Source organism: Salvelinus fontinalis, chromosome 2 (assembly GCF_029448725.1).
Source record: "Salvelinus fontinalis isolate EN_2023a chromosome 2, ASM2944872v1, whole genome shotgun sequence".
NCBI lineage: Eukaryota > Metazoa > Chordata > Actinopteri > Salmoniformes > Salmonidae > Salvelinus > Salvelinus fontinalis.
The window spans coordinates 50,624,613-50,643,938 of NC_074666.1; the positions used below are offsets into that span (position 1 = coordinate 50,624,613).

Consider the following 19,326-nt stretch of genomic DNA (forward strand, 5'->3'; position numbering starts at 1 on the left):
TTAAGAAGTGGTAGAAGTGAGACAAAAACAAAAACCAAGAGAGGGGGCCAAAGGGTAAGAGAGAGAGAGACACACACACACACACACACACTTTACAGCGTGACGAACGAACAGATGAGAGTGGAGTAGCGAGTGGAACAGAGCAAAGAGAGAGGGATCAAGAGAGAGAGAAAGAGGGAGGGAGAAAGAGAGTGACAGACAGGGAGGAAGAGAGAAAAAGACGGGGCACTATAAACTACAGGAAGCCCCAGTGTCAAACAAACAGGGGACTAGGAGAGCTCCAGTCCAGAACCAGCCACCAGCCTCCAGTCTCCATTGACTTCAGGGAGTCGCAGCGCCTGCTGGACAGCATGTCGGCGAGCCCTGGGCCTCGTGACTCAGACCGACTGCTGTTGGAACTCCAGGCCCCAGGGCCGGTGGGACTGCAGACACTGTTGGACCTGCTAGTGGGGGTGTACCAAGAGTTCCGCTTCTCACCCCTTGCCAGGGAGAAGTACGTTGCGGGCTTCCTGCAATGGGGTCAGTCCCTTACTTACAAAGCCTTACTGTGTGTGTGTGTGTGTGTGTGTGTGTGTGTGTGTGTGTGTGTGTGTGTGTGTGTGTGTGTGTGTGTGTGTGTGTGTGTGTGTGTGTGTGTTTGTTCAGATGTAACCTTGCATGGCTACTCACTGGTTTAAAACCTGCCTGTGTTTCAATTTGCTTACATGCATGCCGGGTGGGCCGAGTTTGCGCTTTTGGGATTATCCATAGGTTCTATTGCCCCGGGTAAACTAAATTAAGCACAAAGTATTTGAATGAAAACGATTACACTCCCCTACGTACTTATTTGTAGAGTGAAGCTACAACATTAAATGTAATACTCCAGCATTTTGGATTTGAGATCAAATGTTTTATATGAGGTGACAGTACAGAATGTCAATTTTATTTGAGGGTATCATACATATATGTTTTACTGTTTAGAAATGAAAGCACTTTATGTATCTAGTCCCCCCCGTTAGAAGGTGTTATAAGAGGCATGGACAAATTCACTTATAGTGTATTAAATGAAGTCAAAAGGTTTAGTGTTTGGTCTCATACTCCTGGATTTGAGATCAAATGTTTTATATGAGGTGACAGTACAGAATGTCAATTTTATTTGAGGGTATCATACATATATGTTTTACTGTTTAGAAATGAAAGCACTTTATGTATCTAGTCCCCCCCGTTAGAAGGTGTTATAAGAGGCATGGACAAATTCACTTATAGTGTATTAAATGAAGTCAAAAGGTTTAGTGTTTGGTCTCATACTCCTAGCGCGCAATGACTACATCAAGCTTGTGACTCTACAAACTTGTTGAATGCACTTTGTCTAGGTTGTGTTTTAGATTATGCTGTGCGTTAATTGAAATGAATGGTAAATAAGGTATTGTGTCATTTTGGAGTCACTTTTATTGTAAAAAACAATATAATATGTTTCTGAACATGTCTACATTAAAGTGGATGCTACCATGACTGCGGAAAATCATGAATGAATGGCCAATGTACAAAGATCATACCCCTCAGAAAATGTGCGTGGTTTTGGAGACATGATCTTTGTGTATCTGTAACTTTTTGTGGGATATGGTTCCGTCTTGACATTAGACGACTTTAGAAGTCTGAAAACATCGGACAAACTTCGATTCGAAAGTGTAATGTCCCTCAAAATGGACAGCATTACGACTAGTTCTATGTTTATAGAGGGCAGTCAACCCTTGGTTGTGGTGAGTGCATGTGACGTGTTCCCCAGAGTAGCGCACTGAGTCATGTTGTGTTCTAGTAAGGGCAGGAGAATAAAGTGTCCTCACAGTGTAAAGACTGCAGTGAAAACACAAGGTCATGTAAGCCAACACCCCTCTGTTAACCTTCTTCCAGCCCTCGTGAGCCCCCATGATATTTCAGCTGGTGTCAGCCTGTTAAGCCCACCAGCAGTCACAAACACGCACACACACGCACACACACACACACACACACACTTTACAGCAGGAAATCACAGGACTATTTGCTGATTGCCTGCCCCCCCGGCTACTAAAACTGAGTACTGTTTGATTGGGAACATTGGCCTCACTGTTGGACATAGACTATGTGAAAAGAACTCCTCACATCTTCACATGTTTCTTTTCAACCTTTCATCGTTTATCCTCCAATTCTGACATGTTTAATTGACCACAAAATCAGTCTCTGGACTTGAACCCTGTTGAAAACCTGTGGTTTGAATTGAAGATGGCAGTCCATAAGACCAGACGAGGATATCAATGATCTGGAAAGATTTTTTATGGAGGAATGGTCTAAGATCTCTCCCAATGTGCACTCCAATCTCATAAAACATTTTCGAAAAAGGCTCAGTTCTGTTATCCCTTCAAGGTGAGGTATTGAAAGATATTGAAAACAGAGGTGGCAATAATTTTGACCCTTATCTTTTAGTGATGTTTTTTATTACAAAATCTTTTTATTTTTAAAATTGTGTATAAAATAATATTGTCACGTTCCTGACCTATTTCTGTTAGTTTGTTGTATGTGTTAGTTGGTCAGGACGTGAGTTTGGGTGGGCATTCTATGTTGTCTGTTTCTATGTTGGTTTAAGGGTTGCCTGGTATGGCTCTCAATTAGAGGCAGGTGTTTGGCGTTCCTCTAATTGAAAGTCATATTTAGGTAGGTTGTTTCACAGTGTTCGTTGTGGGTGGTTGTCTCCTGTGTCAGTGTTTGTATGTTACGCCACACGGGACTGTTCTCGGTTTGTTTGTACGTTCGGTCTTTTGTGTAGTCATTTTCCTGTTCGTGAGTTCTGCGTTGTATGTAAGTTCGCATGTCCAGGTTTGTCTACTCCGTTTTGTTGTTTTGTTAGGTTATAGTGAAGTTCGTGTTTTTGTCTTTTCTGTAAATAAATATGTCAACTTCAGAAGCTGCGTTTTGGTTCAATCCATGCTCCTCCTCTTCGGATGAAGAGGAAGAGGAAAGCCGTTACAAATATGTTCAAATTGTTTTGGGGCATACAATACAGATCAGTATTTGTATTTTTTATTTTATAGTATTTTTTTCTCATTTTTATCAAGGATGCCTTAATGGACCAGACTGTATATTCCATGATACTTCAATAAAAAATATGTGTATACATGTATACTGTAACATATATGGTGAATGGTTCCACATGTCCCAGTATATACTGTACAATGCAGTGGCGGTGAGTGCCGTTTAAGATGAGGGAGGAAGATTTTTTCTCTGGCCTTATTTCTATTACAGCATATTGGATGACACTCATTCATATTCCATTCACCCAGTTCAATGTAACAGCGATAGGTTCAGACTACTACATGATACTGACATTTTCCCTATACCCATCATGCGGTGGCTACAACCCAGCCTAGGTTGAGGTTGCTACAACCTAGCCATAAGGGTGTTTCAGTAGGCTAAACTAGCTTGCTGCATTTGCTAGCTAAGTAAGTGATACCGAAAGTCCGAAATAATGCCAAAATCTCTCTATCAATTTTTCTCTTGCTTCTCCTTCATTTTGGAAGAAATGAATTTGTTAAAAACTGTTCAACTATTGTCTTTCTCTCTCTTTGAGTCAACTACTCACCACATTTTATGTACTGCAGTGTTAGCTAGCTGTAGCTTATGCTTTCAGTACTAGATTAATTCTCTGATCCTTTGATTGGGTGGACAACATGTCAGTTCATGCTGCAAGAGCTCTGATATGCTGGAGGAAGTCCTCTGGAAGTTGTCATAATTACTATGTAAGTCTATGTAAGGGGGTAAGAACCACGAGCCTCCTAGATTTTATATTGAAGTCAATGTACCCAGAGGAGGACGGAGGCTCGCTGTCCTCCGGCTACACCATGGAGTGCTGTTGAGGCTACTGTAGACCTTCTTTGCAAAATAGTGTTTTAATTTGTTATTTTGTGTCATGTGATTATATTCAGGAAAGTTTTATCTAAAAAGGATAACTTTTGAAATGTTTTACAATTAACATTTTAATGAAATTCACTGAGGAGGATGAACAATCCACATCTTGTCAGATCTGTGCTTGAACTTAATTTCTCCTGTGCTCTTTTGAATAAACTCTTAGTGTACAGTGTTTCAAAATGCTTCGTAAATATGTGATGCGACTGAGTGAGTGTGTGTGTGCACAAAATGTTGTGTACGTGCGTGTGCATGCAATTGCTCATGTCCTCCTGCTTCTGTGTTTTGCAATTTAGTTCAGTGGCCGAGGGATATCATATGTCACAGAGATGGAGGTTCCTATTTTGGTCTTAGCATGTGTCCAATCTCGCTCAGGGATGAGTGTACTGTAGAGTGTCAGATGTGGGACGTTGACCAGTGATGCAGCAGGTTCGTGGGATTAGTGTAGGCTGAGTGGGTTAGACCTCAGTTCATCTTTGCTTAACACAGTCAGCAAGGTTCGAACAGGCAGAGAGTCAAGGACACCCTGGTTGGTTGTGGGGATCTAAAATCCCCTAAAGTCCCCACAAAGATAGTAAATCAAGGAACATTCTCCATCGTGTGGACATTTCCCACATCTCTAAGAGGATAAAGGCTATTTTAAGTTTAGGGGTTAGGATTTTGAATGGAAATACATTTTAAGTCCCTATGAGGATAGATTAACATAACATGTGTGTGTGTCTGTCGGTCTGTCTGCCTTTCTTTCTTTGTTTCTCTCACTGTACATCTTTCTGTCTGGATCTGTGTGTATGCCCTTCCCTCCCTCTCTCTTGCCTTTTTCTCTCTCTCTCTCTCTCTCTCTGTCTGTCTCTCTCTCTCTCTCTCTCATGATCTCTCTCTCCATCCCTCTCTTTCTGGCTGGGTTCTGGTCTGGTCTGGTCACTCCCTACATGGCATTCATAACAGAATGAGTTTTCGATGGGGACACGGCCAAAGTCAACATGCACAGGAACGGGCTGTGGCTCAATCACCCTCCTTTTCAGCTTTCAGACTTTTTGGACCTGAAAAATGTAGTTGACAACAAGTGCCGGTCTTGTTGGCGTGTAGCTCAGGTGGACTAGAGCGATGCATGTCTAAATCTGGGTTTTGTGTCTTATTTAACGACTTATTCTTGGTTTTTTCTTCTTTTGAATTTTCAATGTAGACACTGCATGCAACAAGGGGAGAAACATATACCATCATTGCTCACGCTTTGAGAATGCAATGTCATAGTTGCCTGCAAGTGTATTACATGAATCATGTAACATTATATCTCTTGGAATGACTGTGGCAGCAGCTACAGAGGAGCATTAGGAGTTTTCAACTTGGGATAGTTCCTTATCCTCTTCATGATATTAGTCTTTTGCATCATTATTTTGGGTTATTATGTTATCTACCAACAAATCCGGATCTGTGTTTTATGGTGCCAAATAGAGGAGGGTGTAACGGCTTTCCTCCTCCTCTTCATCCGAAGAGGAGGAGCAGGGATTCGACCAAAACGCAGCGTTGTAATTTGACATGATTTATTTTAACAAGACAAAAAACGAACTATACTTGATAAACTACAAAATAACAAAACGATGTAGACAGACCTGGACACGAACTTACATATAACGTGAAGAACGCATGAACAGGAAACAGACTACATACAAAACGAACGAACGAACAAACGATACCGAAACAGTCCCGTGTGGCACAACAAACACTGAAACAGGAGACAACCACCCACAAACAAACAGTGTGAAAACACCTACCTTAATATGGCTCTCAATCAGAGGAAATGAAAACCACCTGCCTCTAATTGAGAGCCATATCAGGTCACCCTATTAACCAACATAGAAACACATAACATAGACTACCCACCCAAACTCACGCCCTGACCGTCAAACACATACAAAATAACAGAAAACCGGTCAGGAACGTGACAGAGGGGTTGCTTAGATGCTGTAAAAAGTCATGTATGCTGTGTAGATGCTGTAAAAAGTCACCTGACTTACCCATATGTCACTCAACCTTATCAAGTCAGCTCCTCCACTTATTTTAAGTTATTAAGAATCTTTCTTTCCAAAACACGTACACAAAAACATAGCAACAGGTGTGACTCACACTCCTCCTCCCTCACACGCTCTATTTCCCTAATTTTCTCTCTCTGACTCTCTTTCTCTTTATCATAGTTTTTTTCTTTCTCTCTCTGTCCCTCTCTTTTCAGCTCCCTGTCTCTCTCTCTTTTCCTGTCTCTGTCCATCTCCCTGGAGGAAAGACATTTACATTTACAGATGTAGGATCTTTGAGCCAATTTGAGCAAGTTTGCTACAGCAGGAATATAATCCTGCAGCAACAGGAAATATGAATTATTATGTGTATTATAATTCATGTACTTTTTTCAGGGGTTGATACATTTTCAATTAGGGCAAATAAAGTCTGAAATGTTGAAGTGGAAATTACTAACTTGATAAGCCTTTTTAAATATTGAATACACTCAAGATAGCAGTACAATTCTCATCAACAAATGATACAATTAAGATCCTACATCTGTATGAGACAGTTGGATGGGTTGGCACAATTTCACCAGTAAAGGACTGGGGTAAACAACACAGGCAGGCAGAGGAGAGGAAAGAATCTCATCCCACTCCATACCATACCTTCCATCAGGGCCCTGTTCTCTGTCAACCTGTGTGTGTGTGTGTGTGTGTGTGTGTGTGTGTGTGTGTGTGTGTGTGTGTGTGTGTGTGTGTGTGTGTGTGTGTGTGTGCGTGCGTGCGTGCGTGCGTGCGTGCGTGCGTGCGTGGGTGCGTGGGTGTGGGTGGGTGGGTGGGTGTGTGTGTGTGTGTGTGTGTGGGTACACAGTGTGTCAGTGTCAGTGTCAGTGTCAGTGTGTAAATGGACCCACAGGAGGCCCTGGACATGTGTCTCCCAAACAAGCATAGGCCTGCTGTGTGCATGCAGAATAAAATAATAACAGAGCCATGTCCATGACTTCTACAATGCCATCACTGAGAGGTTCACCCTGAATGACAGATGAATGGACTTCATTTGCAAGTAAAGGTAGGCCTAAATGGATTTTCCTAGGCTACTGTTGAATGAACATGGGAATAGACAACATCTCTTCGATGCATTTGATCTCATTTTGATGAGACACTTTTGCAACGTTTTGAACTGTTAATTGTTGATATGGACATTTCGTTTGAACCTTATTTATTTTATACAGTATGTGTGTATAGTAACATTTGACATAATAATATTATTGTGTGTGCAGTGCATTGGAAGAATTGTAAATCCATTGTGAATGGAGTTTGCTTTGCCACCTATTCAGATGAATTGTGTCCATATATTGGTCTTTTAGTGCCAACTATTGGTTGTAACTTCGGATGCTACATCGCTCTACAGCTGAGCTGAGTTGAGCAGTGTGTCATTTTGTTGGATGATATGAAATATGCCACCATCAGAGACTATCGCTTGCGTGTCTTTGCTAAATTGGTATTTACATTGGTTGGGAATTGTTTATCAATTTGTATGGTTGTATGGTTAACTTGGGTTTCATCAAGGTTTATTGTGAGTAAATCTGTCTTTGATAATAGCCAGTTCCTACCCAGCCACCGACCTCACCGCATGTCACTGGTGTATGTGTGTGTGGAGACGGATACAGCTGATCAGGATGGGTGGAAATCGAGAATGATGATTTCTGACCTCATATCCTCTCCTGTGGCATTACAGTCATCATCTCTTTTAACCAAGCATGTTCTGCTGACAGGGACACATTCCCTGACACTCCAGAGTGAAGTTTCCCATAGGAACAGATCTGAGATCAGCTTCCTCTCCGCCAATCTGAACCTGAACCATTATTGCAGAAAATGCTAAACCGACCCAAGATCAGCATCCAGGGTATACTTCACCCATAGCCATTCTCTGAGAGGTAGTTAGAGGCTAGTGGGTTCCTACACAGTGAATCATGAGCTTGCCTGGCACAATGGAACATTTGCAAACACGGCACATCTGGCACTCCAGGCTGGCTAAATCAAATGCTGGTGGGTTCAGGATATTGGAACCCCTATGGGCTATTAGTAAGGTTAGAAACTCTATCATTGACCACATTTACAAGCACACCAATATCCTGGTATTATATCCCATTTACAATAACCCGAATAAGATTCCTGGAATATTGAAACAATAGCTGTTGATGACTTTGCAAATGCTATTTAGGCCTAAATAGTCAAATGTATGATATATGACTTATAAAGTATGGTTACGTTTAATTTGTATCTGTTAAACCTACCCTTTGCGGAAAGAAATTATAGCAACAGTGACTATATTTACTTATTAAAGCTGCAACATAACTTTTTGGGCGACCTGACCAAATACACATGAGAGTTATAGATCTGATACTCGCATTGTAAGCAGGTCTAAGAAGTGGTAGATATGTTCTATGTGCGCTATTTCTATGCTTCCTGGCGGCCCGCGGGTGGTTTTATTTGGGACCCCAAGTTTTCTGAACAAAAACATTTTTGTTATCATTTTTTTTAAATTATAATTATTATAATTTTTGGGACATAAGACTGTAAAAACAACAGGAAATGAGCTCCAGGTGATTTTAATTTAAGAAATCTGTTCCCAAGTATTCCCACGCATAATAGAGAGACACGTGATAGTATACAAATGTAAGCAAGGTTTGAAATGGTTATGTTAAAGTCAAACATTATATCTGTTTGGGCTTCTTGCAGTCAATTTGCAGTCTACAAAATATTTGTAATTATAAACTGGGTGGTTCTAGCCCTGAATGCTGACCATCTGCTCAAGATAAAATTGGGTTATTGATCCCTGCTCCAGGAGGTGCTGCCCAGCCAATAGTTTTTTTTCTCTTCTGATAGTGGATATAGTGTTGAAGACATTGTTTCAGAGGTACAAATAAAACACTTTTTTACAAGGTTTTTCTATGTTGAGAATTCATTATAATGATGACATAATCCTGTGGTTGAAATTCCACCCTCAAAACAACAGTTTACATGGATTACTATGCGAAACTGACCCTACGCATACCGCGTAAAACAACAGTAAACGGGATAAGGTGTTTGCATGCCACAGTATCCCCTCTAAGATCAGCATATTCCAGGAATCTTGGTACAGAGTCAATGTGCGAGGGCACCGGTGTCTAAATAATTCAGGTAATATGTACATGTAGGTAGAGTTATTAAAGTGACTATGCATAGATAATAACAGAGAGTAGCAGCAGTGTAGAATAGGGGGGGGGGGGGGTCAATGCAAATAGTCTGGGTAGCCATTTGTTTAGATGTTCAGGAGTCTTATGGCTTGGGGGTAGAAGCTGTTTAGAAGCCTCTTGGACCTAGACTTGGCGCTTCGGTACCGCTTGCCGTGCGGTAGCAGAGAGAACAGTTTATGACTAGGGTGACTGGAGTCTTTGACAATTTTTAAGGCCTTCCTCTGACACCGCCTGGTATAGAGGTCCTGGATGGCAGGAAGCTTGGCCCCGGTGATGTACTGGTGTAGCTGTAAAACCTTTTGAGGATTGAGGACACATGCCAAATCTTTTCAGTCTTCTGAGGGGGAATAGGTTTTGTCGTGCCCTCTTCACTACTGTCTTGGTGTGCTTGGCCCATGTTAGTTTGTTGGTGATGTGGACGCCAAGGAACTTGAAGCTCTCAACCTGCTTAACTACAGCCCCGTTGATGAGAATGGGGGCTGCTCGGTCCTTTTCCTGTTGTCCACAATCACCTCCTTTGTCTTGATCACGTTGAGGGAGAGGTTGTTGTCCTTGCACCACACGGCCAGGTGTCTGACCTACACCCTATAGGCTGTCTCATTGTTGTTGGTGATCAGGCCTACCACTGTTGTGTCGTCTGCAAACTTAATGATGGTGTTGGAGTCGTGCCTGGCCATGCAGTCATGGGTGAACAGGGAGTACTGAGCAGGCACCCCTGAGGGGCTCCAGTGTTGAGGATCAGCATGGCGGATGTGTTGTTGCCTACCCTTACTACCTAGGGGTGGCCCATCAGGAAGTCCAGGATCCAGTTGCAGAGGGAGGTGTTTAGTCCCACGTCCTTAGCTTAGTGATGAGCTTTGTGCGCTCTATGGTGTTGAACGCTGAGCTGTAGTCAATGAACAGCATTCTCACATAGGTGTTCCTTTTGTCCAGGTGGGAAAGGGCAGTGTGGAATGCGATTGAGATTGTGTCATCTGTGGATCTGTTGGGGAGGTATGCACATTGGAGTGGGTCTAGGGTTTCCGGGATGATGGTGTTGATGTAAGTCATGACCAGCTTTTCAAAGCACTTCATGGCTACCGACGTGAGTGCTATGGGGCGGTAGTCATTTAGGCAGGTTACCTTCACTTTCTTGGGCACAGAGACTATGGTGTTCTGCATAAAACATGTAGGTATTACAGACTTGTTCAGGGAGAGGTTGAAAATGGCAGTGAAGACACTTGCCAGTTGGTCCACGCATGCTCTGAGTACACGTCCTGGTAATCCGTCTGGCCCCGCGGCCTTGTGAATGTTGACCTGTTTAATGGTCTTGCTCACATCGGCTACGGAGAGCGTGATCATACAGTCGTACGGAACAGCTGGTGCTCTCACGTATGCTTCAGTGTTGCTTGCCTAGAAGCGAGCATAAAATAAATATAGCTTGTCTGGTAGACTCGCGTCACTGGGCAGCTTGCGGCGGGGTTTCCCTTTGTAGCCCATATTAGTTTGCAAGACCTGCCACATCCAATGAGCATCAGAGCCGGTGTAGTACGATTCAATCGTAGTCCTTTGTGGGGTATTGTCTGTAGATTGTTGAGATTTTTTTAATCCATTTTAGAATACGGCTGTAACATCACAAAACTCAAGAGGTCTGAATACTTACCTAAGACACTGTATAGGGAATAGGGTGCCATTTGGGATCCAATCAAGGAAGCAATAGGACTCTGCAGGATTATGTTGTTTCCACAAGAAGCCTGAAAGGCTAAGTAGGTCTGGAAGTTTCTCTGTCACGTTCTGACCTTTATTTCCTTTGTTTTGTCTTTATTTAGTATGGGCAGAGCGTGAGTTGGGGTGGGCAGTCTATGTGTGTATTTCTATGTTTTGCTATTTCTGTGTTTGGCCTGATATGGTTCTCAATCAGAGGCAGCTGTCAATCGTTGTCCCTGATTGGGAACCATATTTAGGTAGCCTGTTTTGTGTTGGGTTTTGTGGGTGGTTGTCTTCAGTCTTCGTGTGTCTGCACCAGACAGAACTGTTTCGGTTTTTTCACATTTGTTGTTTTTTGTATTTTGAGTGTTCACTTTTATTAAATCAAGATGAACAATTACCACACTGCACATTGGTCCTCCGATCCTTCTAATTTCTCCTCCTCAGACGAGGAGGAAGACGAAAGCCGTTACATTCTCTCTCTCTCTCCCCACTAAAAGGGTTTACAATGTTGCCTTGGTCTTGCAAGCATTCCTCCCCACACAAGAAGGCTTGGGAGAAAAAAAAGAAAAATGAAGGGGCTGAAATACTTGCCTTAAAAAAGTATTAAACGGTGGTGGCTATTCTTAGACACACACTTAGACTACTTCAGACCACAAGTGTCTTAAAGGGGAAGTGGGTGCTTGTTACCGTCATAAGTGCATACATTTTTCGGATGGTGGCCCCAGCAGGAATTAAACCCACAATTCTGGCATTACATGCTCCATGCACTACCAACTGAGTCACAGAAATACATGTGTTGTCTGTCTCTATGTTGTATTTCATGGGAGGCTGGTTGACCCATGACACTTAGGAGTGTTTGTATGAAAGGTAAAAGGAAACGGACGGTTCTTGCCAGCATGCCCGGATGCCTTCTTGTTAACAGTGTGTGTGTCAGGCTTGCTTTTGAAGGACATGTGTTGTATAAAACATTTTCTCCATACAAAACACCATCAATAAAAAATGCTGGCCCTGATTAGCATGCCATTCTTTTTTCTCCAACACCCTCTTTCCTTTCTTGTCCAATAACAACTCTCTATCCTCTAATCCCAGTGGAGCCCCTGGTGAGGCAGGTGAAGAAGACGCGCATCAAGAGGGATGACTTCCACATCTTGAAGGTGATTGGTCGAGGGACCTTCAGTGAGGTGAGAGGACACCGCACAAGGTCAAGGTGCACATTGGACAATTGAATCTCGTCTCCGTGGTGACATGTTTGTGGTGCTGTATTTACAGGTGGCTGTAGCGAGGATGCGTAGCACACAACAAGTGTACGCCCTGAAGATTATGAATAAGTGGGACATGCTGAAGCGAGGAGAGGTCAATATAAACACACACACACAGGAACTTTTGAGTATACTGTATACTCACTACTCACACAACGGACACATTTTGTGTCAGCACCGACTTCCTTCCTTTGTTGCTTCTGGCTTCTACTGTAAAACAACACGTGACGTCATCCTTCTTTCTGTGTTGCGTTTGTGTGTGTCTGTATGTACGTCCTGTAGACAGCGTGTTACCAAGAGGAGAGAGAGGTTCTGCTGAAGGGTGATCGACGCTGGATCACCGAGCTGCACTACGCCTTCCAGGATGACAATTACCTGGTGGGTATCAGTAACAAACTCTCAGTTATGCGGGTCACTTCGACCTTCTAGTCTGACACAGTCTACCTTGTGTGTTTCAATGGCAGATTCTTGTCTGTTCTGTTCATCAGTGTCATTTCAGGGAAACCCCCTGTGTACTTTGACTGAAGCTGTACTGTCCTTTCAGTGTAAATGTAGCTGCCCTCAGTTTCTTTCCCTCAAAATACACCAAGGAAAAAGGAATTAACTTCTCGTTCACTCTCTTTATTGGCACTATCTCTCCCCTTTGACAATATCTCTCTCTCTCTCCCCCTCTCAGTACCTGGTGATGGACTACTACGTGGGTGGTGACCTGTTGACCCTGCTCAGTAAGTTTGGCGACCGTATCCCTGAGGACATGGCGCAGTTCTACCTGGCTGAGATGGTCATGGCCATTGACTCCATCCACAGGATGGGCTATGTGCACAGGTTAGTTAGTCAGATACACCCGGAAAGACGACGTCCTTCCAGCAAAAAAAATTGGTGGTGTTCCTAGAATGACCCCCTAAAGTTCTGAAAACAGTCATGTTTCTGGAAGGAATGTTCGCAGAACACTCAGAAAACAGGGAACATACTCCGAGTTTGGTATTCATGTCATAACAAGGAATTCCTCTTGACCACGCCCACAAATTGGGGAAAACAATCATTCTTTCGCAAAACTCCCACGTAGGGAAATAGAACCTTGTGGCTTCAGGGTATTCAGTGCGCAAGAGTGGGAAATTGTGGGGACCCGGTTTTGGAGCAGACTAGACGTATGTGTGGACCGTGTGGAAAACATTTTATCACAGGTAAGACATTTAACTTGTGTAATATAGTATGTTTGTAACTCCACTTACTACTCGAAGCATTATAGTCATTATTATTTTCTTGTGTACTTTTCTTAAATGTAGCTTTGTAATTGACTTAAAAAAAACAGAGAACAAGAAAATGGTGTTTGAAAAAAGGTTACATTTTTCGTTGTGAGACAATGGGGTAAACAAGGCAACCACAGGTTGTTTTCCCCACAGGTGGGTGGGGCCGAACGTCCATTTAATACCAACTGGGACAATTGTTCCTTACTTCAGAACACCTACAAGGGAAGTTCAGAGAACATTGTTGACTATAGAATGGATGAATATATCAGCATACAATAACTTGAAAACACAATTTTTTGAGTGTGGACCGTGTACTGCATCTAATGGTTAATTTTTGGTCCATGCACCTCAAATGAGTGCAGGATTCCAAGAACCATGGCAACATTAGTTATGCAATCCCATATAGATGGCCTGGGAACGGGAAGACCTTTGAAAGCGCATAGACAGATTGGCATCTTTTACTCTCCCTTCTGCAGGGACATCAAACCTGACAACATCCTGCTGACGGCAGAGGGCCACATCAGGCTGGGGGACTTTGGTTCCTGTCTGAGGGTCCAGGAGGACGGCATGGTGAGAGGCCCCAAAGGGCTGCAAAACACTCACAATTCACTCCACTGTTCACAATAGTGCTTTGCAAAAGTTACAGACTGGGTATCGAACCTGGGTCTACTGTCACAACCCACTGGGCACACCACATCATTTCAATGTGGATAATTGAGCATTTCGTTGAGACATTGATTAATGAGATTACAACCTATATTCACCCACTCAAAAAGACAACTAATAGTTTGTTGAATTCCCAATGCGTTATCACTATGCTTTCAACCATCTAAAAGCACAACCTAATTCCAATGGAAAAACAATATCACGTTTTTGGTGTAGTTGTCACCCAAATGTTTATCACTGCGCTTTTACCTATTTGAAAGCACAGCAGCGTTCAAATGGAAATACGATGTCACATTGTTTATTTACACAGCAGATTGTGTTGTCACTGTGCTTCATTTAATAGCAGAACCAGAATGACCTGGATTGCAGTTGAGATTACACTAAAAGTGCACGATCAATGCCAGCGATCAATGCCGTTTGAGATTCTGTGCAGATCATTAAGATTAAGAAGATCTCTACAGACCTGCAACGACCTATGCATGCTATCTAGAACATGCACGCTTTATATGATTACATAAGAAGACAATTATAGTTACAGGAACCTCAAAATGTGACCATGGATGTGTTAAATAACATGGTACTATGGTATAGATACAGATACTGTGCCTATCGGCATCTTGTCTGGTGACAATGGGGTTACCTTGGCAAACATGGCAGAGCGGTCATGTTGTATATGTGGTGTCCCATATACAACAGGATTTTCCTGATCCCGGTGCAGAATACACAGGGTTTCTCCCTCTCCATATTGACTGATACCATTCAATTCAATAATAAAAAAAGAATACAAGTAAAAGTTGTGTCTAGTAAGTGCCAGGTCTCTCTCCATTTTGAGACATCAGTATCAAGCCCGTCTGTCAGCCTGGACATCTTGCAAGTCTCCATTTGTTGGCTCCATAAATGTTTCTGTGAACACATACACATATGGTCACTGTTCTATTACCAATTACAGTTAGGATTGGTCATATCTGACACACAAACAGGTATTATGTTGAAGTTTGAACAGGTCAGATAAAACCTACCCAATAATGGTTTCCCCATCAAACGGCCAAAGCTGGCATCTGGCAAAAGCATCTACAGTCCTCTCCATCTGTAGAAATAGTCAGAGTAGAGGCAGAGTTCGTCAGTGACACATGGAATGAAAGTGTCACGTCTGCTCCCTCTCCCCCCCTGGCGCTTGAGGGCACCAGGCAGCCCTGCACCACGCACTCCTATCATCCATTACGCACACCTGCCTTCCCTCGTCACGCGCATCAGCGATATTGGACTCACCTGGACTCACCTGTTATTACCTCCCCTATATTTGTCAGTTCCCCAGCTCTGTTCCCCGCTTCTGCATTGATTGTTTTGTCTTTGTTTTCTTTTATGCTGACGCTGTTCCTGTCTCGTTCCATGTCCGTTATATATTAAATGTTTGACTCCCCGTACCTGCTTCGTCTCTCCAGCGTCAACTCATGTGACGGAAAGGATGTTGCAAATACTGGACATTTCTGCTGTGCTGTATTATTAGTAATTACCTTCAGTCCCACATTGTGAATGTGTTGAGTGCTAGGTCTCTCTCCATTCAGAGAAGTCAGTATAAAGCCTGTCGGTTGGTCAGGACTCCATCACATCATCTTGCAAGTCTCCAAGTACTAGCTAATAGATGCATCTATGAACACATACACAGTCACTGTTCTATTACCAATGGCAGTCAGGATAGGTGAAATCTGAAAACATATACAATGTTGAAGTTTGAACAGGTCAGTCTAAACAAACCTAATTCTGTTCTCACCATCGATCACCTTTAGTGAGCAGGCAGGAGGTGAGGCTGGAGGTAAGGTCTTTGCTAGTGCCCCATTAATGGGCATGGCAGCTCAGATCAGCTCATTATTTTAATTTAACAAAAATGTAACCTTCATTTAACTAGGCAAATTCTTATTTACAATGACGGCCTACACCTGCCAAACCAAAGCGACGCTGGGCCAATTGTACGCCGCCCTATGGGACTCCCAAATCACAGCCGGTTGTGATACAGTCTTGAATCAAACCAGGGTGTCTGTAGTGACACCTCAAGCACTGAGATGCAGTGCCTTAGACCGCTGCGCCACTTGGGAGCCCTAGATTAAAGATACTGCTCGGTCACACAAACACACGCACAAAACACTGATTACATTATCAATGGTGGTTATGATTAAAATGGTGGAACCAACCTGATTGCTGCACTCACCTTTCTATTTCACCTCAGATATCATGTGAAATAGAATGGTAAACGCAGCAATCGGGCTGGTTCACCAGACTGAGTCATGAAGGTGAATTGGGACAAATCTCGAAACTATTTTGACCTTTGACCAAGTAAAATGTCACCAACTTGATTCAAGTGTCTGCCCTGCTCACAGCGAGTACATGTCTGCATGATGCTGAGGGTCCCTTGCTGGTCTTGTCTATGTTGTATGTTCGGCTGCAAAATTGACATCTCTCAAACAACTGCAGCAGGCAATCCTCATAAACAATTGACTTTCTCATCTTATGAGGTGGTGTTGACTGAGAGGTCCTGTGACAGGGGGATACAATAGACAGCCAAGTGGTAAATTGCATTTTACTATAAAGAAAGGACAACACTTTCACAACCATAATGATTCTACCCACTAAGCATTTCACATCAGGGGACGCAGACCGTCCTTGATTCAGCTCAAAAATAGATGTCTATAATTGGTTCAGATTTGGTCTGGTCTGGGACATCTATGTTCACAAGTTTGGACAGCACAGTACAGCTCAGTACAGGAGAGCACAGTAGAATACTCTGATTAGGTATAGAAGTAGGCCTAGTCTACCTGGCCTGCGTGTAGATGTAGGCCTATAAATGTGCCCATTTGAGGATCTGATACTATTTCTGATTGTCTTGACTCACCATCACTGTGTTTTTTGTTTTTTATTTTACCTTTATTTAACCAGGTAGGCCAGTTGAGAACAAGTTCTCATTTCCAACTGCGACCTGGCCAAGATAAAGCAAAGCAGTGCAACAAAAACAACAACACAGAGTTACACATAAACAAACGTACAGTCAATAACACAATGGAAAAAATCTTCTCAAAGTAATTTTTTCTTCGCCTCAAACAGCAAGTAAACAAAGTCTGTTTTTACATCCATTGAGAATGAAAATAGTTCCCCTACGTAGCTCTCTCCCTTTCGATAACCACTCAGCATGTAATGCTCTGATCCGGTGGAAACGTCATAAAATAGGTCTACCTGATTACTTCTTATCCCTTGCGCAAATATCCTACAGCTGTCTCTGTCTGTCAGGAGCTCACTGGTGCAGGACACTCTGAGGGCCCAGAATATTTTATACAATGTTGCAAGTTTGCTAGCACGATCAGGCTGGACCAAGTTCATAGTTGAACTTGTTTTAAGTTCCTTGCAGACTGGCCATGCATAGCCAATGTGATTCATAGGATACTTATTTTCCTCAGGATATTTTCTACCTGCAGGCTGCAATGTTTTTATTTGTTGGTTTATGTTGGCAATTGCAATAGAAGTTACTTTTAGATGTGTATCATTTTCATTTAGATAGCATTTTGTTTAACCACATTACATTGATTTTGAGATATGAAGACTTTATTATAAATGAAATGAAACTGTTCCACAAAAATGTGCATATGAAAATCATAACTGGCATGCAGATCAGTAGAAATGGTATGATAACTTGGCACTCCAAATGGAAAAGCTTGCTTACAGCTGGTGTAGCCTATCACCGGCAACTTTTAGGAGCCTAATGTCGGAATCTGCGAAAGAGGGAGGAGATGGGTTGGAACAGGTTTTATTCTTCTGGTTAGGATATATTAATCTCTGTCTCCCGCTTTAGTAATTTTTAATATCAGTGCTTAAAGCATCAGACAAGCTCAGTAGCCTACATATAGTTGATTTTATTCAAACATAGTGTGTTTCTATTATAGAAAAATACACATTTAAACATTTCAACCAATCGATTGGTCGAAAGAACAGATGACTCTCGGTTGACCAAGATTTTTTGGGGTCATTCAGCAGAAGCTCTTATCCAGAGTGACTTACACTCAGTGCATTCAACTAAGGTAGATAAACAACAAGATATCACAGTCATAGCAAGAAAAAAAAGCATCTGTAACTATTACTTAGAATGTTATTGTAGCTGAAGTGGTCTGTTGGTTTATTCTGTATGTTGGAGTACTTTGAACATCATCACTGCCAGTTAAGTGCATGTGATAGATGGGAGTAATAATACATATTTAGTTGCAATCTTCAGTTGTCTCCTCTTTCTAATTAAGAGGTGTGAAAAATGGCGATATAATACTTACGTAAATGAGAATGTAGCAGTTTAAATTTGGCCATAGAATCAATGACAACAGTGAAGAGGCGCCTCCGGGATGCTGGCCTTCTAGGCAGAGTTGCAAAGAAAAAGCCATATCTCAGACTGGCCAATAAAAATAAAATATTAAGATGGCAAAAGAACATAGACACTTGGAACTCTGCCTAGAAAGCCAGCATCCCGGAGTCGCCTCTTCACTGTTGACATTGAGACGTGTTTTGCGGGTACTATTTAATGAAGCTTCCAGTTGAGGACTGTTTCTCAAACTAGACACTCTAATGTACTTGTCCTCTTGCTCAGTTGTGCACCGGGCCCTCCCACTCCTCTTTCTATTCTGGTTAGCATACATAGCGTTGTATGAGATCTTCAGTTTCTTGGCAATTTCTTGCATGGAATAGCCTTCATTTCTCAGAACAAGAATAAATTGACGAGTTTCAGAAGAGAGTTCTTTGTTTCTGGCCATTTTGAGCCTGTAATCGAACCCACAAATGCTGATGCTCCAGATACTCAACTAGTCTAAAGAAGGCCAGTTTTATTGATTCTTTAATCAGCACAACAGTTTTCAGCTGTGCTAACATAATTGCAAAAGGGTTTTCTAATAATCAATTAGCCTTTTAAAATGATAAACTTGGATTAGCTAACACAACGTGCCATTGGAACACAGGAGTGATGGTTGCTGATAATGGGCCTCTGTACGCCTCTGTAGATATTCCAGCTACAGTAGTCATTTACAACATTAACAATGTCTACACTGTATTTCTGATCAATTTTATGTTATTTTAATGGACAAAAAGTGTGCTTTTCTTTCAAAACAAAGACATTTCTAAGTGACCCCAAACTTTTTTTTTTTTTTTTACTCTCCGCTTGTCACGTTCCTGACCTATTTCTGTTAGTTTGTTGTATGTGTTAGTTGGTCAGGATGTGAGTTTGGGTGGGCATTCTATGTTTTCTGTTTCTATGTTGGTTTAAGGGTTGCCTGGTATGGCTCTCAATTAG

The 19,326-nt window shown here is 42.3% G+C and overlaps 1 protein-coding gene across 1 annotated transcript in view; it reads left to right on the forward strand.

Annotated features, from left to right (window-relative positions):
• The first annotated feature begins 200 nt into the window (after window positions 1–200).
• LOC129820306 (myotonin-protein kinase-like) overlaps window positions 201–19,326 on the forward strand; it is a 39,879-nt gene continuing 20,753 nt past the window's right edge. The window contains exons 1-6 of the mRNA XM_055877376.1: window positions 201–519; window positions 11,927–12,018; window positions 12,107–12,190; window positions 12,379–12,474; window positions 12,773–12,921; window positions 13,823–13,916. Of these exons, the coding sequence (XP_055733351.1) occupies window positions 351–519; window positions 11,927–12,018; window positions 12,107–12,190; window positions 12,379–12,474; window positions 12,773–12,921; window positions 13,823–13,916 (684 nt within the window). The 5' untranslated portion in view covers window positions 201–350. The remainder of the gene's footprint in view (window positions 520–11,926; window positions 12,019–12,106; window positions 12,191–12,378; window positions 12,475–12,772; window positions 12,922–13,822; window positions 13,917–19,326) is intronic.